Below are 24,213 nucleotides of genomic sequence, written 5' to 3' on the forward strand. Positions count from 1 at the left end.
TGGTTAAGAATGTGCCTACCAATGCAGGGAAAGTGGGTTCTGTCTCTGGTCCAGGAAGATCTCACATGCCTTGGACCAACTAAGCCATATGACACAACTACTGAGCCCAAGCTCTAGGGCCCATGTGATTCACCTACTGAACACACACGCTGCACCTGCTGAGGCCCACATGCTTAGAGCCTTGTTCTGCAACAAGAGAAACCACCCCAGTGAGAAGCCCTCACACCACAGCAAAGAGTAGCCTCTATTCACCGTATCTAGAGAGAGCCCATGCACAGCAACAAAGACCCAGTGCAGCCAAATATAAATAAAATTAATGAATTAATGAGGAAGAGGCAGACACAATACACATCAGAAACAGTCTTGACTTGAGATACTGAGATTATTAGACACACTCGCTAAACCAACTATGTTTACTGTGTTGAAAGAATTAAAAGGCAAACTGAAAATTTTCAGCAAGGACCCAAAAGCTGTGAAAAGTGGCAAAGCAGATTTTAAAAAGCACCAAGGAGAATTTCTAGGAATGATAAATGAAATATTAAAATCTAAGAACTTAATAAACATGTGAAATAGCAAATGAGATACAACTAAAGAGAGAATTAGTACAGTGGAAGATGAGTTAGAAAAAAGTATTCAGAAAGTAATATAAAAAAGCAAAAGGATGAAAAAGTACACAAGAGACAGTGAAACACACAGTGAGAAGAAAGAGCATATGTTTAAAAGGCATCTCAGAAGGTGAGGAAACAGGGAACAAGGCAGAGGCCACAGTTTGAGAGAGAAGGTTGGAGAATTTTCCAGAAAGATCCTAGGCCACAGATTCAAGAATCCAGATGACTCTCAAGCAAGAAAAATAAAAATAAAACCAAACTCTAAGGTATTAGGGTAAATTTCAGAAAATATTACGAAAAAGAGAGATAGTTTGGGGCCTGATTGAGAAAAGCTGTGAGTGATAAACTCTGGAAATTGAACTCTATCTTGAAAAGTGTTCACTACTGGGACAAGGTTATCTTTAGGATTCTGAAGGGTCACTCTGGCTTCAGAATGAGTCATGACTGAGATGGGAACCCAGGAAGAAGGAGGGAGGCCAGCTTGGAGGCTATTGTCAAGGTCAAGGTCAAAAATGATAAATGTCTAGATGAAGACAGTGGTAATGAGGGGAAACAGAAACAATGAATACCCAAGAGGTGGAATCAAGAAGGACTTGGTGAATAAGTTGATGTGCGAGTAGAGGAGAGAGATTTGTGGTAGGACTGTCTTTCCACCCCCTTGCCATATTCATGCCCTTTGCAATACGGTCTTGCAATACTTCCCATCAAGAAGTGAAACCTGTTTTCTCTCTCCTTGAATCTGAGCTGGCATTGTGACTTTCTTTGTCCAACAGAATGCTGGAGAAGTGATGCGCCAGTTCCTAGCCTTTGCCCGAAAAGGCCTGCATGTTCCCACTCGCTTTCTCAGACCTGCCCCTGCTCTGGGAAGTCCAGGCTATCCCATAGGAGGATAAGAGATGTGTGGTCCATCCCATGCTCATCTAGAATAGCCCCACCAACCTCCAGAAGTACAGCCACCCTGCTGGTCTATAAATCAGGGAGCCCAGCCAAGATCAGAAGCATTGCCCAGCAGACCTCAGAGTAAACTGCCAATCTTCAGAATCATGAGTTAACCAAACAGCTGTTCTTTTAAGCAACTGTCGGAATGGCTTGTTACATAGCAAGAGTTAACTGATTAGACGAGTCGTGATTAGTGGTGATATTTTCCAAGTTGGGCAATACAGCAGGAGGCGTGAATGAATGGATGGATGGTTTTCCCATAATACTGGAAGCAAAAAAAAAAAAAGTTTCAAACTATTATTTAGGACTTCCCTGGTGGTAGAGTGGATAAGAAGCCACCTGCCAATGCAGGGGACACAGGTTCGATCCCTGGTCTGGGAAGATTCCACACGTTGCGGAGTAACTAAGCCCGTGAGCCACAACTACTGAGCTCGAGTGCGGCAACTATTGAAGCCCGCACACCCAGAGCCCACGCTCCACAAGAGAAACCACCGCAATGAGAAGCCTGTGCGCGGCAACTAGAGAGCAGCCCTTACTCGCTGCAAATGGAGAAGGCCCAAGCACGGCCATAAATAAATAAATACATCTTTTAAAAAATTTATACATAAGCCATAACAGGTATGTGCTCTTTTTTTTTTTTTTTTTTTGAGAACTCTGGCAGCAAACACATCTTTGGGGGCCAAATCCTCTGAAATAAAGAGGCTGTTCCTTGGGCACAAACCTGCAGCTTTGTTGCTCTGATCCTCAAGTCCTCGGTGGTGGGAGTTTTCATGGCGATGATCCTAACCAGCTTGGAATTTTCCTTCTGCAACCAGTCCTCAAAGTTCCTCAGGGACTGGGGATAATCCTCCTGGCTGCCTCCTTCCTCCCTGAGCAGACCTGCCTGCAGGAAGGCACAGCATGGTCAAAGCCTCAGAGTTTCTGCAAACAGCCCACTGGCCATGTGTCCTGGGAATTCCATCCAAGCAGAGGGTGGGGGATGAGGATGCCCAGAGGGAGATAAGAGGCACCTGGAGGGGCGAAGGGATGAGGAAAGCATCTCTACTCAATGTAGACATGATTAGGGACCAAGAACATTGCCCACTGCCACCTCTTTGGTCTCCTGAAGGCTACCAGCATCATCCCTTATCAGGATGTCTACAATGTGATCACCTTCTGCCACTTCTGTCCCTCTTCAAGTTAGGTGGCCAGAGTGATCTGTCCAAGATGCAAGTTCCCTGGTGGTCCAGTGGTTAAGAATCCACCTGTCGATACAGGGGACCCAGGTTTGATCGCTAGTCTGGGAACTCAGATCCCACATGCCGCGGGGCAACTGAGCCGTGAGCCACACCTACCAGAACCTCTGCTCTAGAGCCCACAAGCTACAACTAATGAACCCACACGCTACAACTACAGAAGCCCATATGCTACAGCTATGGAAGCCCACATGCCCTGGAGCCTGTGCTGTGCAACAAGAGAAGCTGCCTCAGTGTGAAACCCGAGCCCTGCAGCGAAGAATTGCCCTGGCTTGCCACAACTAGGGAAAGCCCGTGCATGGCAATGAAGAGCCCATGCACTGCAACAAAGACTCAGTGAAGCCAATGATTAAAAAATAAACAAAAATAAAAATAATAAATAAATAAAATGCATGTCCACTCAGCCACGCCATCACTTACACAGCTGAGTAGCTTCTCACACGTGATGCGGCCGGAGAGCCTCAGATTCTGGCCCTGCCTGGCTCTGCGGCTCATGAGACCTGCCCCATCGTCTGAGCCAGGGCCCACAGACATCTAGCACCCGGCGCTGGTGCTGTCTCCCTCGGGTCCTTGCAGGCACAGTCTCGTCTGCATGGAACACACTCCGTTCCGCCTCTCCTTGACTCCCACTCAGCTGTGAGGCGCCCTGAACATCTCATTTTCATCTCTCCAGGAAGGGCTTCCCTACCCCCAAGTCCTTCACTCTGCAGCAGGCTGCCGTGGCCTCTGGGTCTTCTGGCTCCATGAACCACGTGTTCTGTAAATCCTTATTCTATTGCTTTGCGGTTCCTGCTTCCCTGCTTCTCAAAATGTGCTCCAAGGCCTAGCAGGCTTAGCATTACCTGGGAGCTTGTAGAAAAGCAGGGTGAGGGGTCCCAGTCCACATCTTCTGAATCAGAATCTGCATTTTGGTACGATCTGGATGCACACGACAATCTGAAAAACTCTGTGCTGGATGCTACATTCTCTGAGGGTTGAAAGTATCTCTGTTTTATTTACAGCTGTGTCCCAGCTCCAAGCACAGTTCTCAGAACACAGAAAGACTCGGTAAGAGCTTTCTGGATGGGGAAATGAGAGAAGGAATGGACGTGTGAATGAATTAGTGTGCTGTCTTTGAAGAACAGGAATTAATTTCTTCTCATTGTGGTTCTTTTTTTTTAAAGCCTGTCAAGGAGAGGGATGGATGATATGATATAGTGAGGTTAGTTCTTTTTACAAAATGTAGTTTCTGTGTGTTATGTGTTAGTCGTTCAGTCGTGTCCAGTTCTTTGCGACCGCATGGACTGGAGCCCGCCAGGCTCCTCTAGTCCATGGGATTCTCCAAGCAAGAATATTAGAGCGGGTTACCATTCCCTTCTCTAGGGAGTCTTTCCAACCTAGGGATCAAACTCGGGTCTTCTGCATTGCAGGCAGATTGTTTACCATCTGAGCCACCAGGGCACCAAAAATACCTATCGTGTGTACTTCTAGTTTGCAGTCTGGTGCTGCTAGCAAGCTTCACACTCTGACACTCTCTTCCCTGCAAGGGAAGCAGTCGGATTTTCTGAGAGTGAGGGCCTGCCTGCCCTAGAGATGCCCAGGACCTTCCTCAGTGCAGACCCTGGGTCTGGGATCCCAGAGTCCCTCTGCCCAGTGGCCCAGGGCACTCTTGTGTCACCACTGGGCAGGCTCACCAGATACAGGACAGGCCCCAGTCCTGAGCTGAGCATGTGGCCCCAGGCGGGGAGGGGGTTTACTGGTGACACCTTCCCACCATCACCTGACTCAGATCTGGGCCCTCCCCAGAAGCCCATGAGATGGACTTACCTGACGGCGATGCCGGGAAGTAAGATCCGTGGGGAGGATGAGAAACCCAGTCTTTGGGATGTTGTTGGTGAAAATCATTTTCTTCCCTGAATCCACTTCTGTCGTCCTCTGCAGCTGCCGGTTTCTGATGAGGCTGAGAAGTCAAATCAGCCCGGTCAACGTGATGATGAGATGGGGACTTCCCAGATCATGGGAGAAGTAACAGAACCGGGGAGGGAGGTGACTTCTGGTCCTCACAAGCCCATGCCTGTCCTTCGGGTCAGAAGCTGAAGCTCCCCAGGGCACCTGTGTTTCCAGTTCCCTGCCCGAGACTCACATTACCATCATCAAGGGGCATATATCTACCGATGCAGGTGAGGCCCCAGCCAGCAGGGGCTGGAGGCTAAACTGGGACGCTTCCCTGCTCTTACTGCCTCTACTTAGAATTGCCTGGGGATGCCCCAGAGGCGCCTGGCACCACGCCTGGCACACAGCAGAACCCCAGCCATCTGTTCTAGGAACACGGCTGAGCTCTCCCTGCTGGGAAGGAGGGTTGTCTGAGACCAGGCTCCAACCCAGGAGGCCCTCTCACCTCAGCAGGCTCTCCTCCAGCTGCCTCAAGGCCCTCCATGACTTGGTCAGCTCCTCCAGCTCCCCTTGGACCACAGCAGCTCCCTCCAGAGAAGACGCCTCCATCACTAGCCGGCCGAGCGCTTCCATCACGGGCAGCTGGGCTTCCTTCTCCGGGAATTCAGCCAGCAGCCTCTAAAGGACATACAATCACACACGTACACACACACACACGTACACACACACACACACACACACACACACACAGTTAAGTCCTGGGGTGGTGGGGTGTCTGCTCCCTGGTATGAGAGCACCATTCACCACCCTCCGCCCCCGAACCTGCCTTTGGGATGCAGGGGAGAGAATAAGCATCTCTGTGAGGAGATTCATCTTACCTCAACCTCAGCCTCCCGGGACTGGGCATCCCATGGGCCCGTGTCCCCACGGTAAGCCTCCAGCTTCTGTGTGATCACAGAGATCCACTGCCGCAGCTTCAGCAGATCGTGGTTGAAGGTGCAATGTTCCCGCAGGCTCTGCTGGCGTCCTTCCAGGAGGTCCTGTGGAACAGCCCCAGGGGAACCAGGCTGAAACCCCTGGCTACCCCATCCTGCAGGACCCTCAGCCCTGCCAGAGCCCTGGGGTGAGATGGCCCCCAGGGCTCCCCACCTAGGGAGGAACACGAGAGGTTGATCTTCTCTTCTGCACAATGCAAGGAACTGACTCCGGAAAGACCAAGTCTGGTTTAAAGTGCCTCTAAGCCTGTTCTGCTTTTATGGGAAGTACCAAGTCTGGGTGAGGGTATGGGCGATGGGTGCTCTCTTCCACCACCAGTGTGGGGTATAAACTGGTACAACCACTTGGGAAGACTATCAGTCGGTGCCTACTAAAGCTGAACAGGCATCTGTGTGGCACAACCATTTCACCCCTGCATGTAACACAACAGGTGTGAACTTCACTTTGCAGCCGAATAGAGTGGGTATATTCTGATCGCCATCTAGAAGCACTTACTTTATTGAAAAGCATTATTTTTATTTTTTCATTGACATATAGTTGAATAGAAAATCAACCCTGACTATTCACTAGGAGGACTGATGCTGAAGCTGAAGCTCCAGTACTTTGGCCACCTGATGTGAGGAGCTGACTCATTGGAAAAGACTCTGATGCTGGGAAAGATTGAGGGCAGGAGGAAAAGGGCGCAACAGAAGATGAGATGGTTGGATGGCAGTGTTGACTTAATAGACATGAGTTTGAGCAAACTCCGGGAGATAGTGGAGGATAGGGTAGCCCGGCATGCTGCAGTCCATGGGGTCGCAAAGAGTCAAATACAACTGAGTAACTGAACAACAGCAATAATTGATTTACAATGTTTCAGGTGTATAGCAATGTGATTTCATTAAATTTCTATCAATATAAATATGTATACATCTATATAGATATCTGTATATATACATTTTCTTTTTCAGAGTCTTTTTCCATTATAGGTTATTATTAACATATTATTTTCTTATCATTTGTTTGCTTTTATTTCTCTTTTTGATGATAGAAAAGGCATTATATTAAATTTGTAAATCGTGTGGGTAACTTGTACTATCTATGAATTTCAGGGTTGCAAAGACGATGCCAGAAATTCTTTATTAAAATAGAGCACACAGGGTCTGGAAGGGTGAGAAATCCTGCCTTAAACTAAACACTTTCCTGAGCTGCGGATGCCTGAGAGCTGGCTTTGCACACCTGGGACTCTTGTTACAGATGCAGACCCAGGACTTCACTTGAATCAGTGTCGTCAGGGTAGGGCTGGGACAGACATTTCAGCTTGTCCCACTAGCCACACCACCCTGCTGCTGCTAAGTCACTTCAGTCATGTCCGACTGTGTGCGACCCCCATAGACGGCAACCCACCAGGCTCCCCCATCCCTGGGATTCTCTAGGCAAGAATACTGGAGTGGGTTGCCATTTCCTTCTCCAATGCATGAAAGTGAAAAGTCAAAGTGAAATCGTTCAGTCGTGTCCGACCCTTCGCAACCCCATGGACTGCAGCCTACTGGGCTCCTCTGTCCATGGGATTTTCCAGGCAAGAGTACTGGAGTTGGGTGCCATTGCCTCCTCCACACTGCGGTCAGTCCACGACACAAGAAGGATCCAGGTGGCCACCAGAGGGCGCCGCAGACAGAGCTCACAGCCACCGGGACCCAACTTGCAACCTGGCATGAATGCAGCAAACACGACCGGGGGCTCCTGTGTGGGTGCGGCCTGCTCTGTGCTTTGGTCTCCTGGCACGTGCGGAATTGTATGTTTCACTTGTGGATGCGTATGTTTGACATGTGGAATCGTTTGTTTAACTTGTTGCTGACTTGTCCATCTACCCATCGGCACTTAAGCCCCAGGAAGGCAGGGGGCTCGCTGTCCTGATCACAGTGTCTCCATCCTCAGGACCCAGCATCCTGCCTGGCATACAGGAGACGCTCAATCATGAACAAATGAGGAAGGGAAGAAAGAAAGAAAGGGAGAAAGAAAAAGAAGGGTTGGAAGGAACGACGGAGGAAAAGAGGGAGAAAGTCCTCAGGAGGGGTGGACAGATTCCAGGAAGCTGGCCTCTGTTGACACAGACCCTCTGCTGGCCCCTTACCTCCAGAGACCTCTGCAGGGCCTGGTGGGCGGCGGAAAGCTGGTCCATTTTGTGCTGGTGGTTAGGGTTCCCCTGGAAGAGGGGCCTCATGGCCTCCACCTGAGACCCCAGGTCCATCCCCTCCTCCTGCAGCCCCTGCAGGAGAGGAAGGAATGAGTGGAACATCCTTTCTCCTTCTCGTGGACGCTGATCAGGGTGGGGACCCTGAATGCAAAGACCAGGAGGGTTCAGGGATGGCGGGACTCCCCAACTCCATTGGCCACACCCCACGGCTGTCTGATGGGCCACTCTTAGGAATGGTGAGAATTTTTAAAATGAGATGAAAATATTCTGCGACACCATGAAAATAAACTGCTAAAGACCAGAAGGTGTCGCTGGGGGACAGACTCATGTCTGGACTCCTCCTTGACGACCACCTCTTCTTATGGAGAATCGCATCTTAGCTTTAGTTTTAAATCCCCCAAATGCATCATTCTTAATACCTTCCAAAGAACACTCCCAGTTATGTATGAGCTGTGCCTGGATTTTAAAAAGGTAACTGTTGTTTCATGGGCATTTTAAAAACCAGCAAGCTCCTCACCCAGCCAACAATGATTCATGATCAGCCTACCTATAGTCCATGTGTTTTAAAATATTTATTCTTAATCCTCAAATCACTTATTTAACTGAAGGCCTCTGGCCTCATTAGGAACACTTAGCAAAGCAACTTTAGAAGCGAATATTCATGTTAGACTTTAGGACCACAGAGTAAGCAAAAAAAACTTATTTTGTTGGGCTCAAGTATCAGCCATTTGGAGGTGCTAAAGGCCAGGAACCATCAGGCATACCAGCCGAAACTCAGCTGAGAGGAAACGTCAGATCTCAGGGGCCAGGGAGGGATCACAATCTCTGGCTTGGGCTGACTGCCACTTGGCTGGCCACTATTACTGCAAGGGGGCCTCTTCCGGCACAGGTGAACATCTGAGTGGAGGTGATTTGGGCCAGACAGACCTCTTACCTGCAACCTCAGAAGCTGGGCCTGTTTCTCAGGAAGGTCCCGCCGAAGCCCATTCTCGGCTTGGACCCGGATTTGGAGGTCTGAGAGCTTTTTCTGCAGAGGTTCGAAAGTCGCCCCAAAATCTTTGTGCTGAGCAAGTAAGCTCTGCGGAGACACAACAGGCAGCACACAACTCAGCCTTCCGCTCAGTCTCCCTGTGGCACAAGCTGACACTCACAGATGGGCTAGTTTTTCTCCAGTCTTCTCCTGTCCAGCTCCTACTCACTCAGGAACCACCCCCTCCAGGAAGCCTTCCTGGAGTTCTTGAGGGGATCTGATGCCCCTCTCTGAGGATCATTGTGTCCTCACCTAACAATTGTTCTGCTTCTAGAATAGGTGCTGGCAAATTGCATCTCCTACCACATACCCCAAGTCCCACCAGAGGCCAGTGCTTGTAAATAACGTTGTATTGACATGCAGTCATGCCCATTCATTTACAGTTGATTTCTTGCTACACCAGCAGAGTTCAGAAGCTGCAACAGAGATCAAAGGCCTTGCAGACCCTAAAATGTATGCTAAATGTCTGCTCCATTGAATAACTCAGACCATGGGTGTGGGGCTTTTCGCAGGTGCCTGGCCTCTGGTCAGTGTCCTAGAGATATCGCTTTGCCACTATCATCATTCTCAGATGCTTAGCAAATAATTGTTACGTAAAAGGAGGAACTGTCCAATACTTTGGCCACCTGATGCAAAGAGCCGACTCACTGGAAAAGCCCCTGATGCTGGGAAAGATTGAGGGCAGGAGGAGAAGGGGGTGACAGAGGATGAGATGGTTGGATGGCATCACTGACTCAATGGACGTCAGTTTGAGTAAGCTCTAGGTGTTGGTGAAGGACAGGGAAGCCTGGTATGCTGCAGTCCATGGGGTTGCAAAGAGTCAGACACGACTGAGCAACTGAACAGCAATAAGAACAAAAATAGCTTCTGGCTCTCGCTGCTTTAAAGTTTACAAGTATTTTTCTCTGCATCTTCCCATCTAACTGCCTCCCAGCTCTCTGCAGAAGACTGATTTGATGAGTATAGAATGGGATTTGAGGGCAGAGGCAGGAGGCAGACAAATGAGAAGGATCCCACCATAATCCTACCCAGATGATATAGATGAGGGCTCTGAGGTTGTGTGGAACAAAGGACATGTCCAGGGCCACGTGGTGGCGAGTGGCAGGGCTGGGGTCAGGATACAGAGCTGTGGCTGCAGGGAGGCTGAGCTGAGGGCCTAGACGGGGCTCACCTGCAGTTTGCTCTTCCTCTGCAGAAGGCGGTTGTGCAGCAAGTCTCGGTCCCTCACAGAAGTCGCCACCTGCTCCAGCAGGGCCGTGGCTCTCTCCTGGCCGAAGATGCTGCCCAGCAGGTCTTTCTTCAGCTGCAGCATCGTCAGCTGCTCCTTCAGGCGGGAGCTTTCCATCAGGGCCGCCTGGGGGAGACAAGGCTTCCGTGAACAGGAAAGCAGCATGAAGCTGGGGCAGGAACACACCTGGTCTGGCTGCACCTGCCTGGGAGGCTGGGCTTCTGTGCTGGTGGCCGAGGGAGAGGTGAATGCAAGGAGAAACAGGCAGGTGGGAAGGTGGCGGGAGGCCCTGAATGTCAGGGTCAGTCTGATTCCCTTCTCACCCCCAACATCCATCTTGTTACCAAATCCCGAGCAAGAAGGCTGCCTCCTATGAGTGTCAGAAATCTGTCTCCGCTCCATTGGCTCGCACTGACCGTGGTGCACTCTCAGCCTTGCTCACTTGGACCCCTGCAGCTCCTGACCATCTGCTGCCTCTCAGTTGCCCCTCCGATCGACTCTGCACATTGTAGCCAAACCCAAACTGAACCAGTCTGATCCTCTACTCAATGATTCTCCATCACCGACAGCAGAGGGCCATCCCCAAGCTGGCGTGTGGGACATTTTGAATACCAGACCACCTCACCTGTCTCTAGAGAAACCTGAATGTGGGTCAAGAAGCAACAGTCAGAACCTTACACAGAACAAACGACTGGTTCAAAACTGGGAAAGGAGTATGTCAAAGCTGTACATCGTCACTCTATTTATTTAACTTATATGCAGAGTATATCATGCGAAATCCTGGGCTGGATGAATCACAAGCTAGAATCAAGATTTTCAGGAGAAATGTCAACCACCTCAGATATGCAGATGATACCGTTCTAATGGCAGAAAGTGAGGACAAACTAAAGCGCTTCTTGATGAGAGTGAAAACAGTGACTTAAAACTCAATGTTCAAAACACTAAAATGGCATCTGGCCCCATCACTTCATGGCAAATAGAAGGGGAAAAAGCGGAAGCAGCGATAGATTTTCTCTTGGGCTCCAAAATCACTGTGGATGGTGACTGCAACCATGAACTTAAAAGACATTTCCTCCTTGGAAGAAAAGCTATTACAAACCCGGACAGCATATTAAAAAGCAGGGACATCACTTTGCCGACAGAAGTCCATATAATCAAAACTATGGTTTTTCCAGGAGTCATGTATGGATGTGAGAGCTGGACCAAAAGAAGGCTGAGCGCCAAAGAATTGCTGCTGTCAAACTGTGGTGTTAGAGAAGACTCTTGAGAGTCCCTCAGACAGCAAGGAGGTCAAACCAGTCAGTCCTAAAGGAAATCAACCCTGATTATTCATTGGAAGAACTGACGCTGAAGTTGAAGCCCCAATACTTTAGCCACCTGATGTGAAGAGCTGACTCATTGGAAAAAACCCTGATGCTGAGAAAGATTGAAGGCAGGAGCAGAAGAGAGTGACAGAGGATGAGAAGGTTGGATGGCATCACTGAGACAATAGACATGAGTTTGAGCAAACTCCGGGAGATAGTGAAGGACAGGGAAGCCTGGCGTGCTGCAGTCCATGGGGTTGCAAAGAGTCTGACACAATTTAGCAACTGAACAACCACAAAAGGGCCTAGGGGAGCATGATCAGAGGGAATTCAGGAAGGCCTCCCAGAGGAGGTGGCATCTCAGTGGGGTCGTGATGCACAGGAGCTCATGGGGCAGAGAGAGGACCAACAGGGAACTCTGCAGCCGCAGCCAGCTCCCATGCAGATAGCCTGAACTCTGCACAGCCCAGGCCCCACTTCCTCCAAGAAGCCTGCCCTGGTCACATTCCCACCTGACACTCACTCTTCCTGCCCCAAAGCCCTTTGCCCGACTTCATGGTCCTATTGATCAACCAGTTATTAGAGGTAAATATGTCTTGCTTCTCTCACCAAGGGCTCAGGAGTCTGGAGGTCAGGGGTTTTGTTTTCAGCTGGCCAGAGTCCTTCCACTTGATATCTGATGATGTTACAGAGACAATGAGCTGGGCATGGGGTGGAGAGGAAGTAAGACTGCAGCCCAGGTAGGTGACCTGCTGATGACATGTATAGTTGGTGATTAGCCACACAGAGGCCAAGCCTCTTGAGGCAGGGGGCCACCTTCATTCCCTTTTTGCCAGACTCAAGACGCAGTATCACAAGGGTGAAGAAATCAGGCTGGGGAGTTGCAATCATGAGTTTGGATGGCTCACTGACTGGGCGTAGAGAAGGAAATGGCCACCCACTCCAGTATTCTGGCCTAGGAAATCCCATGGACAGAGAAGCCTGGTGGGCTACAGTCCTTGGGATCCCAAGAGTGGGACATGACTTAGTGACTAAACCGCCACCACCACCACTGACTGGGAGAACCTGGGTAATTCCAAGCCTCAGTTTCCTCATCGGTAAATGACCAATAGGCATATCGCAGCTCGTGGGGCTGTCACGAGGCTTAAATGCCTAAAAAGCATTTAACACAGTGCAGGACCCTCACAAGAAAAGATAGATCTTCTCAGCCATTATTATTTGACCAGCTGTTCTGGGTTGAATTGTGACCTTCAAAAGAGAAATGGTTGGGGGAAGAAAGGTTTGGTCAAGTCTCAACTCCACTACCTTAGAATGCAACCTTCTTTGGAGAGAGGGGCTTTACAGAGGCAATCAGGTTAAAATGAGGTCATTGATTGGTGCCTTTACAGAAAGGGAAGATTTAGACCCAGATGCATGCACAGACTGAGAAGGCAATGGCACCCCACTCCAGTACTCTTGCCTGGAAAATCCCACGGACGGAGGAGCCTGGAAGGCTGCAGTCCATGGGGTCGCTGAGGGTCAGGCCCAACTGAGCGACTTCGCTTTCACTTCGCTTTCATGCATTGGAGAAGGAAATGGCAACCCACTCCAGTGTTCTTGCCTGGAGAATCCCAGGGACGGGGGAGCCTGGTGGGCTGCCGTCAATGGGGTCGCACAGAGTCGGACACGACTGAAGTGACTTAGCCGCAGCAGCATGCACAGAGGGAAGAGGTGGCGGAGATCTTTAGGGGGAGGATGGTCCATGATGACAGGCGGAGATCAGAGTGGTGGACCTACAAAGCAGTGAATGCCAGCAACCGGCAGGGAACATCAGAAGCTAGAAGAGGCAAGGGAGGAGTCTCCCCTAGAACCACTGGAGACAGCAAGATCCTCTTGAGACATCAACTTCGGACTTCCAGCTTTCAGAACTTTAAGAGAATGAAGTTCTGTTGTTTTCTTTTTTATATAAAAGCACCACTTTTTGGTATTTTGTTACAGCAACCCTAGAGAACTAACACACCAGCCACGCCCAGGTTTTGGCTGGAGCTTTGCGGACCCACAGGGCTTCCCTGGTGGCTCAGACAGAAAAGAACATGCCTGCAAGGCAGGAGACCTGGGTTCCATCCCTGAATCAGGAAGATCCCCTAGAGAAGGGAATGGCTACCCACTCCAGTATTCTTGCCTGGAGAATTCCATGGACAGAGGAGTTGGGAGGGCTACAGTCCATGGGGTCACAAAGAGTCAGACACGGTGGAGCAACTAACACTTTCACTTTCAATCCACAAGCCGCTCTGAGGCTAGATGCAGAAGCTGAGTTGAGAAAAGAGAGGGCTGGGACTTCCCCAGCAGTACAGCGGTTGAGACTCTGCACTCTCAATGCCAGGGGTATGGGCTCAATTCCTGGCTGGGGAACTAGGATCCCACATGCCGCATGGTGTGGCCAAAAAAGAGAGGGCTGGCAGCTTGAGCCCTGACCTGTGAAATCCCTTCTGCCCAGGCGGGCCAGTGGGAGTGATGCAAGACACACTCCCAACCAGCAAACAGACTCCAAAGGTGAGTAAGCCAAAGTCCTGGCCCCACGTGTTCCAACCCACTGCTCAGTGAAAGTCCTGCTGTGGGAGTCCTGGGTCCCACTCTAGAGCGACAGGACCTCCCTCCTGCCTCAAGAAGGTCCCCGTTTGCTTTCTGCCCCAGTGGGAAGGACAGGAGGCAATATCCTGACACAGCAGGGAAAGTTGGACAGGCCTGGGTCAAAGCCAGCCCTGTCACTCAACGGTTGTGTTAACCTCAAGCAAGTGGCTCCCCAACAGTCAAATGATAAGAATCATTCTGCTTGTTCCGCAGAGCTGTTTCCAGAAGCCAAAGTGAAAACAGGGCTGAGAATGTTAGCCAAGACTCTATAACCCACAGTTCTGGCCCCAGCTCTGCCTCTCTTGAGCAGCCAGACCTTGAACATGCTCTCTCACTTCTCCCTGGCCCGGATCCCTCATCAGTAAAAGGAGGAGAATGCTAGCAATGGAAATAAAACTCAGTGTCCATACATATTCAATGCACATTCATTATGACAACGAAAATTGCAAACAACCTCAACAATCGAATTGTGGCTACTTAAAAAAATAAATAAAAGGGCACGCCCCCAAATGGAATAGTCTGCATCCATTTAAAGTGATTTATTGAACCATGCTATTGAACCATTTTAAAGGGTGCTGAGAAAAAGCTCAGATGTGTCAACTGAAAATACGAGGACACACAGCCATATATCATGAGCCCAGTACACCAGTCAGGATGCACACGGGCAGTGCCAGCAGCCACCCCGGGACCTGAAGGCAGATGCAGTTTAGAGCTGCAAAGAGCCTAGGTTCTGGAAGATACCACTGAGCTATCAAGCCAGCTCTGGAACCACCAGAAAGTCAGTTTTCTGCCACTTGTCACATGCATCCCAATGGGTACACATTAAAGGTAATGGCCTGACATCCTCAGACTTCCAGCAGAGGACTGTCTGTAGCAGGGTCGGGAAGAGAACCAGTGTGGGCGGATCATGGCAGAGTCCTGGGGCCACACCAAGCACCAGGCTTCGCCTTCTCTCCAAGAACTGAGGGTGACTTTTGTTCCTGATAATTACAAGTGTGCACTTGGGACCCGCCAGGCTGCTAGTGAGCTCTACCCAGATACCTGGAGGACCGAGAGATACGTCTTTCCCTGCAGGGACGGCCGAAATGCCGCATTTGGCTGGTGGTCTCCCCCAGGGGCACCCACCATCCCTCCCGACAGAACCAGGCTTACCTCGATCTGCGGCAGGAAGGTGTGGATGGAGGGCGGGTCTGGCAGGCTGGCGGTGACATCCAGGAGTCTCTGGGCCAGCTCCCTCCATAGGTGCAGGTCCTGGGGGTGCCGCTGGAAACGCTGCCACAGCTCTGTGGCTGCGGCGTTGCGCAGCCTGCTGCTCTTGGCCTTCATTCTGTGAGCACAGGAGAGGGGGCACCGAGAGAGGAGAGAGTGGGTCAGTCCAGGGGCCAGGCCTCCCCCCGGACCCCCAGAGCACCTCGCGTGTGCTGCCCCTGGGGCAAGCTCTTCCCTATTCCATAGGCTGCCGGGCTGTCCAAGGGACCCTGAGGCCTAGGCTTTCCGGATACAAGTGCTCTGGAGGTAAGCCAGTCCTCCAACAGACGTGCAGCCCAGCTTCCAGACCAGGGAAAGAAACAAGCCTCGAAGAGGAATTGTGGAGACCTCAGACTCAGGCGGCCTGCCCCCAGCCACTCACAAAAGCAACAAAATCCCTTCTTGAGTAAGATGCCATTACACTAGGCCCAAACAACTCCTACAAAAAATTTTTCAAATATAATGCCCATGTAGTACAGGGAACTATATTCAATAACTTATAATAGTCTACAAGGAAAAGAATCTGAGAAAGAATAGATATATATTATATGTATAACTAAATCACTTTGCTGTACACCTGAAACTAACAAAATACTATAAATCAGTTACACGTGACACGCCACGCTAAGCCGCTTCAGTCGTGTCTGACTCTGCAACCATATGGACTATACCGTGCCAGGCTCCTCTGTCCATGGGAGTCTCCAGGCAAGAAAACAGAAGTGGGTTGCAGTACCCTCCTCCAGGGGATCTTTCTGATCCAGAGGTCGAACCTGTATCTCCTGCATTGCAGCTGGATTCTTTCCCACTAGCATCACCTGGAAAGCCCATATGTATATGCATATGTATATATATAATGTATATAGGCCGTCTAGCACTCAGTCATAGATAACCAGCACCCGCCACCTCAACAAGAGCAGCGAAGGAGACCTCAGCCACCCTGTCCCACTGCCCACTAGCACCCTGGGGGAACCAGGTCGCTGCTCTGAATATACAGAAGGGTGGCCTGCTAACACTGTGGGGTGAGAGACACCCAGCAAGGGGGGAGCTCCCTGAGTTCCTCCTTGGGGAACCTCCTGTATCAGACAAGGGAATGAGAGATGCTACAGGGGTGCTTCTTAGGTGACTCAGTGGTGGGGAAAAAAAAACAAAACAAAACACCCCACCTGCCAAGGCAGGAGATGCGAGTTCGATCCCTGAGTGCGGGATGATCCCCTGGAGAAGGAAGTGGCAACCTACCTCAGTATTCCTGTCTGGGAAATCCCATGGACAGAGGAGCCTGGCAGGCTATAGTCCATGGGGTCACAAAGAATTGGACACGACTGACCGACTAAAACAACAGCAACAGAGATGGGAACGGTTGGGCTGTGTTCCAAACCCCTCTGAGCCTCACATAGTAAAAACAGGCACCGATTCCAAATTTAAACTGTGCCCAGTTCCACACGGGGTGGATATTTGATCCGCTGGTCTTTGCTGAGCTAAGAGCCTTGAGCTCCAACTGTGCCCAAGCCCATGGGCTGACGGGAGGGAGAAGCTGGCCCAGGTGCTTCCATCAGTACCGCCAGCAGGTGGGGGCATGATGCTGGCCCAGCGGAAAGCCCTCCCCTTGGACCATTACATAGGAGACCCGTCTCTGGTGCAAAGTTGCATCAGGAGACTGAATGGAAATGAGTGAAAAGGCCACTTGGCACAGGAAAAAGCAAAGTTCAGGTCTCCTTCTGGAAGCAGAATGCAAAATATTATGGAAAGGGGTCAGTGCCTGAGCCCAGGGAGACCCTATAACAGCCAGTCATTGAGAGGAGCAAGAATTATTAGTTATCAGGTAGCGAGAGGGCACAAGCGGGCTGTAGCTGGTGCCAGATGGGCAGAGGCCCCTGAGCGTGGGGTCCAGGCCCTCCCTCGGCCCGCCCAGTACCTCTGGTACTCCTGGATGGCAGCAACCACGCTGTCTGAGAGTGGCTGCGGGTCCTGGGGGGAGACGATGAGCTCCTTCAGCTGGGCCTGCAGCCGGTCCACCCGCGGCTCCTCCGCGCCCAGCGCCGCCCGGGTCGCCTGCAGCAACAGATGACACCGAGGGGGCGGGTGAGGTTCTGAGACAGCAGGCGGCTGAACATGGGCCATAGGGGCAGGCCAGCCTGGGGGAACACGGTCGCCCAGGGCAGTGACGGGGGCCCCGAGAGCTCAGCCCCTGCACCCCCTGCTCCCGCTCTGTGACCCCCAAATAACGTTGACTCCTGATGAGCTGGTTTTTCTCTTTCTCATCACCTACCTCACCGCGTGGCCATGGACTGACACCGAATTACACAGATTAACTAACACCCAGGGAACCAGGACAATGTGCTCAGTGCCCTGGGGTCCCCTTCACTAAGTCTCGCCATGATCCTGGAGGGTAGTCCTCTGCATCTCCTCTTTACACACAAGGAAACTCTGGCTAAGAGTTTTCTCACAGTTGCAGAGCTGGGAAACGGTGGACCTGATGTCAGAGCTGGCCCCCCTGACACTTCCCACCCGCACTGAGGGAAACAATGATGCTTTGCGGGACTTCCCTGGTGGTCCAGTGGCTAAGATTCCATACTCCCAAAGCAAGGGGGCCTGGGTGCAATCCTGGTCAGGGAGCTAGATCCCACATGCTGAAATTAAGATAGAAAAAGGTTCTGCAGGCTGCAATGAAGACTCAAGATCCTGCCTGCCACAACTACAAATAATTTTTAAAAAAACCCAGGTGATTTGCAGATGCAGTTATTGTTGTCAGCAAGTCAACAGGATATTTCCACCTGGCAACCCCGAACCACACCACTCAACCGTTTGAGGGCATGCAGGCTAAGTTGCTTCAGTCATGTACAGCTCTTTGTGACCCCATGGACTGTAGCCCGCCAGGCTCCCCTGTCCGTGAGATTCTCCAGGCAAGAACACTGGAGTGGGTTGTCATTTCCTCCTTCAGGGGATCTTCCTGACCCAGGGATTGAACCCACATCTCTCTGTCTCTCCAGCACTGGCAGACAGGTTCTTTACCACTTAGCGCCACCTGGGAGGCCCCAATCACATTGAGATACAGCCTTTTCCTGCAGTCCCAGGAAGTGATGAGTTTCACCTTGACCCTTGCAGGGTCCACACTCAGCAGGAGGCAGGGTGGGGAAGTAGAAAGCGAATGGGCTCTGGCAGGACCCCGGCTGGCCTGAGAACCCACTTCCCAGCTGCCACGGTAACAGGGAGCCACCCCATTTGTCAGGCACCGAGCACGGAGCAGGAGTGCTTCTTAACAACATAAGCACTAGCTTAAGAAGAAAAGTCCTCTACTAAGTCCTGAACTCCCTCTCACTGATTTCCAGTTAGTCATATCTTGGTCAGAACTGACACCTGAATAGGGAGGGACAGACAGCGCCTGCAGGAGTGTGTTCAGCCTCCTGCTTCGGGAAAGGCCTCCTGAGTCGTAGCTGGGCACGGGGCTTCCCTGGTGGCTCAGCTGGTAAAGAATCCCCCTGCAATGTGGAAGACCTTCGATCCCTGGGTTGGGAAGATCCTCTGGAGGAGGGAACGGCTACCCACTCCAATATTCTGGCCCGGGGAATTCCATGGACAGAGGAGCCTGGCAGGCTATAGTCCATGAGGTCACAGTCAGACACGACTGAGCGACTTGCACAGGTAGGTGACTGTAAGGACAGGCGAGTGTTTCCGGGGCTTTCCAGAACTTACTCTCCCCCCAACCTGCCGAGTTTGCACCCTTTGACCTTGTCCCTCACTTAGAGCTCTTAGTAAAAGCCGTACACTCCCTGAGTGCTGATTCTCTGCTGTTCTGAGCACTTTTGGTCTTCACACATTCATGAGGAATGTGGGAGGCAGATCCTGTTATCATCACGTCCACATCACGTTTAACTGAGACTAAAGCAATTTTCCCAAACTCAGCGTGTTGGCAAGGAGAGGAGCCAAGATTTGCACCCGGGCAGTCTGACCCACAAGTCCCCGCCCTTCACCGCTGCACAACCCCACCCCTGCCCTGTGCCGAGGAGGACAATCCCACAGAGGCAATTCCCACCATGGCACCAAGTTGACCCTTGAGGTGAATCTGGTCTCCTGCAAGGCTGACTGATGCTACAGTGTGTGTGTACTTTGTTTCTATCTACACACAAATATTTCTGCATATGAGCAACATTAGACGGGAGAGAAAAAAACAGAGCAGTGAGGAGAGGAGGTAAGGCCCAAGGGCCTTTCTTTTAGGTATTTCTCCTAATGGAACTGACGAGCTAGGCTGCTGGTGTAATAAGGAATGAAAGGAGTGGTGGCAATCCTTATTTGAAAAATTTCTCTGTCCTCAAGCCAGACCTCTCGCGAGTGTGCACGAGGGTGGGTGTGCACAGAGGGAGGGTGCTCCAATGGGATGCCGTGTCTGGGTTGGAACCCACTCCACCCTCCCCAGGACAGGCATCATCTGCTTGGCCTCTTCAGAGTTCCTGCTGTGTGCACACCTCATCTTCCCTACACTGAGAACCTTCCCTTGATGTCACAGTCCCTGCTCTGTGCTCAGAAAGTGTCCCCCATATCCTACTATCAGGCACGGAAATGGCAAACTTGGAGCCAATACACCTCTTATTTACCCACCAATTTACCATGTCATCTTGGGAGTGTTGAGAGGGAAAAAAAAAAAAACTCTCTAGGTCTCAGTTTCCTCATCTGGAAAATGGGTACAAGCACTCAATTTGCCTATTATACTCAGAACTTAGATGATCCAAAATCAAGAAAACCAGATCAAGTTTGCTTGAGACTTAGCAGGATCTTTCCACTACATGGAGGAGCTTCAAGTGGGGATGCCTTGAGGCACACACAGCACCTGGATTGTCCTGTGGCGTCGCCAAACTCTGCTTACCGAGTAGAGTCTCCAGTGGGCCACCAGCTCATCCTCGGTCGCTGCCTTGGCTGTGGTCCCCAGGCCCTCCTCTGCCAGCCTTTGAAGGTCCTTCCTGAATTCTGCCAGCTCAGCCTCCAGCTGCCCCCTCTGCTGCTCACAGGCTCCCTTAGACTTGACTAGGTCCCGCAACCTTCCCTCCTCCTCCTCCCAGAGCCCACGCAGCTTCTCCAGAACGTCCCGCATCTCCTCCAGGTCTCTGGTGATCTTCTCTGCACCCAGAGGAGAGGTGTTCTGGGTGACCCCCACGGCCTGCTCCTCCAGCCTCTTCAAGGACTCCTCACCCTTAGGAAAATCATCGGCAATGCCCTAGAGCGGAGAGAGGATGGGGAAAAAAAAATATGAGAGGAAAAGGAAACATTTGCTGCGTTTCCCAAGGCCCCTGGGAACATCATGCCAAGTGCTAATTCCTATCGCTGGGCTGGAGCCTGGGCACCTTTCCAAGGGGTGGACTGTCTGCCTTTATAACATTAAGAATGTAATTCCCTTCCCATGTCATTTACAAGTTATTTGATTAAGTCAAAGGGAAAGTTTCTGTTGGGTACTTCTCTGTTTTCAACACTGACATTTGTTAATCTTCCTATTTTATTTTAAATTTTTACGTATTTATTTTTGACTGCACCATGCAGCATGCAGGATCTTCATTCACCGACCAGGGATGGAACCCATGCCTCCTGCATCGGAAGTGTGGAGTCTTTAACGAACAGACCTGCAGTGAAGACCCTAATGTTCATTTTTAACAAAGACAGAGGCAGCCTCAGGCTTGGAGCCTTCAGCTGGCAAAAGTACAGACCTGAATAGAACCTAACGACCCCATCTGGCGTCATTACACATATTTGTATAGTTATCTACTAATTATGAATGAGAAGTGGTATTTCATTCATAACAATGATATAACCTTTCATTTAAAATAAATGTTCACCAACTTTTAACTTTAAAAATATAAACGCTTTTATAAAACCTCCTAAATAAACACTTTTAAGTCTGGTTTTCTTGAAAATACCTTCAAAATCTTTTTTTCACCTTTTATTGAAGTGTAATTTACATGGAGTAAAGTACAGGCAGTCTCTGACTTAAAATGGTTCACGATTTAAAAACTTAACGATTTTTTGACTTTACGATGGCATGAGAGTAATATGCATTCAGCAGAAATCTCACTTTGAATTTAGATCCTTTCCCGTGCTAGTGATAAGTAGCACGATGCTCTCTCCTGATGCTGGGCAGTGGCAATGAGTGTAAACCAATCTATTTTTCACTTTCACTATAGTATTCAATAAATTACTTGAGATATTCAACACGGTCATAAAACAGGCTTTGTGTTAGAAGGTTTTGGGCAAATGGAAATGTTCTAAGCACACTTAAGGTAGGCTGGGCTAAGCTAGGATGCTTTGTAGGTTAGGTATATTAAATGTATTTTCAGCTTACAGTATTTTCAACCAATGATGGGCTCATCCAAAAGCAGACACACTGTAAATTGAGGAAATCTATTCAGCAGAGAAGGCAGTGGCACCCCACTCCAGTACTCTCGCCTGGAAATTCCCATGGACTGAGGAGCCTAGAAGGCTGCAGTCTGTGGGGTCGCTGAGGGTCGGACACGACTGAGCGACTTCACTTTCACTTTTCACTTTCATGCATTGGAGAAGGAAAAGGCAACCCACTCCAGTGCTCTTGCCTGGAGAATCCCAGGGACGGGGGAGCCTGGTGGGCTGCCGTCTTTGGGGTCGCACAGAGTCGGACACGACTGAAGTGACTTAGCAGCAGCAGCAGCAGCAGCATGCAGCTCCTGAGTGTTACTGTTCAAAGAGTTTTGAGAAATATACATGCCCATGAAGTTCATATTGTTATCAAAATACAGAGCATGTCTAACATGCCAGAATATTCTAGAATTTCATCTATTTGAAATCATAGAATAAGCTAATTTTTGAAACTGGCTTCTTTCACTCAGTATAACGTTTTTAGATTCTTCTATGTTGTCATGTATACCAGCACTTTATTCCTTTTTAGTGACAAATACGCCTCGTACGTGCTTCCCAGGTGGCAGAGCGGTAAAGAGCCTGCCTGCCATTGCAGGAGACATGTGAGACGTGGGTTTGATGACTAGGCTGGGAAGATCCCCTGGAGTAGGAGATGGCAACCCACTCCAGTGTTCTTGCCTGGAGAATCCCAGGGATGGGGGAGCCTGGTGGGCTGCTGTCTATAGGGTCGCACAGAGTCGGACACGACTGAAGCGACTTAGCAGCAGCAGCAGCAGAGCACGTTTGAGATCATGGAAGTCAGGTAGGCCAGAGTGGACCCAGCTTCTCCCTGCTGAATTTCCATGCCTACCCCAGGGCTCCTTACGTTCACATTCTGAAATGTGAGGCCAGATAACGCTTTGCTGTAGGGGCTGTCCGGTGCATTGTGGGATGTTTAGCAGCATCTCTGGCCTCCGTCCACCAGATGCCAGGGGCACTCCTGCCCCCAGCTGTGACAGCCAAAGACACCTCCATGGCCAGATGTCCCCATGTGAGACCATGCTGCCGTGGTCTTGGTGTCCAAACGTCCTGCTGACTCAGAGACTTCCATAAAGCAGCTGAGGCCCCAGACACGTTCTACACCAGATCCCATGCTTATCCTCATTCGGGGCCCGTATGTGGGGATGGTTGTACCTCCTGGGCTCCCTGCCCTCCCGGCCCCATCCTAGTAAATAAACCCTAACAGAGACCCACCAGCCCTGAGCACCCCTCCCTCCTCCAGCAGAGACTCGCCGGAGTCACCTGCAGTGCCGAGAGACGGTCCTGGGTGCTCAGCCGGCACTTCCGCCCCATGCAGCCATGCACCCGCTCCACCACCGCCTTCAGCCACAGCTGGAACTCGTCCACGCTCTCCTGGAAACGCTCATGCTCGCGGGTCACCTGCTCCAGCAGGTCCACTCTGTCCTGTGGGAGAGGAGGAGAGGGTCACGAGGGTCCCCAGCCCAGCCTGTCCCTGGCCTCCCAGGCCTGACTCTGTGTGTGTGTGTGTGTAGAGCATGTGATGCAACCGACTCTCAACCCCTTCACTGGACACAAAGATCTCAGACACTCTTCTCTGCCTTATTAGCTACCAGCCAAGACACTCTTGGCTTTACAGACCACAGCATGTCAACGTTGGGTCTGTCAATCACACAGCTGGCTCTTTTCCTGTCACGTCCCCGGAAAGTGGCCGTGGCAACAACTACATGCAAAGAGCCGACTCATCGGAAAAGACCCTGATGCTAGGAATGATTGACAGCAAGACGAGAAGGCGGGTAACAGAAGATGAGATGGTTGGATGGCATCACCGACTCAAGGGGCATGAATCTGAGCAAACTCTGGGAGACAGTGAAGGACAGGGAAGCCTGGAGTGCTGCAGTCCATGGGGTCGCAAAGAGTTGGATACGACTGAGCAACTGAACAGCAACAACTACATATCACCACCATCCGAGCGCTTACCGAGGCGCCAGTGCTGCCCTAAGACCTCCGTGTACATGATCACCATGGCAAGTCTCAGACTCCAAAATCACTGCGCAGGCCCAGACGGCGGCAGACCCTTTCTTTCTGGCAGATGGTAGATACTCCGGGGTTGCCTGCCGCACGGTTTCTGTTGCAACTTCTCAACCATTTATGCGCTTGTTACTTTGTAGGACACAAGTAGCCACAGGCAAATCCATAAGGAAGGGTTGTATTCCAGTCAAATGACTCATGAACACTAACGTTTGAACTTCCTACCATTTTCATAATGTCATGAAATGTTCTGTCTCACTTCTCCCCCAATCATTGAAAAATATAAAAACTCTTTTTGGTTCACAGGTCATAAAAATATCAGGCATTAGCCTGGCTTGAGCCCACGTGCCACAGTTTGCTGACCTCAGCTCTCAGCCATGGGGCCAGGCCGAGTTCAGGAAGGTCCTGACCTTCTACAATGCTAAGTCAACAATTCTTAACTGGGAAGGGTAGATAGACACGTGGATTTGAATAACCTCCCTGGCTATCTGTATGTGCCTTCGCCTCCCATGGAGAAGGCTCCTCATCAAATCTAGAAATACTGATTCATTTAAACCTTTTTTAAAA

The 24,213-nt window shown here is 50.6% G+C and overlaps 1 protein-coding gene across 4 annotated transcripts in view; it reads right to left on the reverse strand.

Moving 5' to 3' along the window:
• The window catches only part of SYNE3 (spectrin repeat containing nuclear envelope family member 3), a 102,828-nt gene that overhangs the window by 20,046 nt on the left and 58,569 nt on the right, over positions 1-24,213 (reverse strand). The window contains exons 5-15 of one of the 4 annotated variants that reach the window (XR_011250274.1): positions 22,900-23,061; positions 20,105-20,452; positions 17,159-17,295; positions 15,151-15,325; positions 10,028-10,210; positions 8,761-8,904; positions 7,764-7,898; positions 5,533-5,694; positions 5,160-5,332; positions 4,589-4,721; positions 2,269-2,557 (exon numbers count right to left, since the gene is read on the reverse strand). Coding sequence is in view for 3 of the 4 variants with exons in the window: in XM_069559395.1 (XP_069415496.1) it covers positions 3,677-3,946; positions 4,589-4,721; positions 5,160-5,332; positions 5,533-5,694; positions 7,764-7,898; positions 8,761-8,904; positions 10,028-10,210; positions 15,151-15,325; positions 17,159-17,295; positions 20,105-20,452; positions 22,900-23,061 (2,022 nt within the window). In the remaining variant the exon portion in view is untranslated. Of the gene's footprint in view, positions 1-2,268; positions 3,947-4,588; positions 4,722-5,159; positions 5,333-5,532; positions 5,695-7,763; positions 7,899-8,760; positions 8,905-10,027; positions 10,211-15,150; positions 15,326-17,158; positions 17,296-20,104; positions 20,453-22,899; positions 23,062-24,213 lie in introns of those variants that run through there. The other 3 variants (XM_069559396.1, XM_069559395.1, XM_069559394.1) reach the window with 3 other exon arrangements.

This window comes from Ovis canadensis, chromosome 18 (genome assembly GCF_042477335.2).
Source record: "Ovis canadensis isolate MfBH-ARS-UI-01 breed Bighorn chromosome 18, ARS-UI_OviCan_v2, whole genome shotgun sequence".
NCBI lineage: Eukaryota > Metazoa > Chordata > Mammalia > Artiodactyla > Bovidae > Ovis > Ovis canadensis.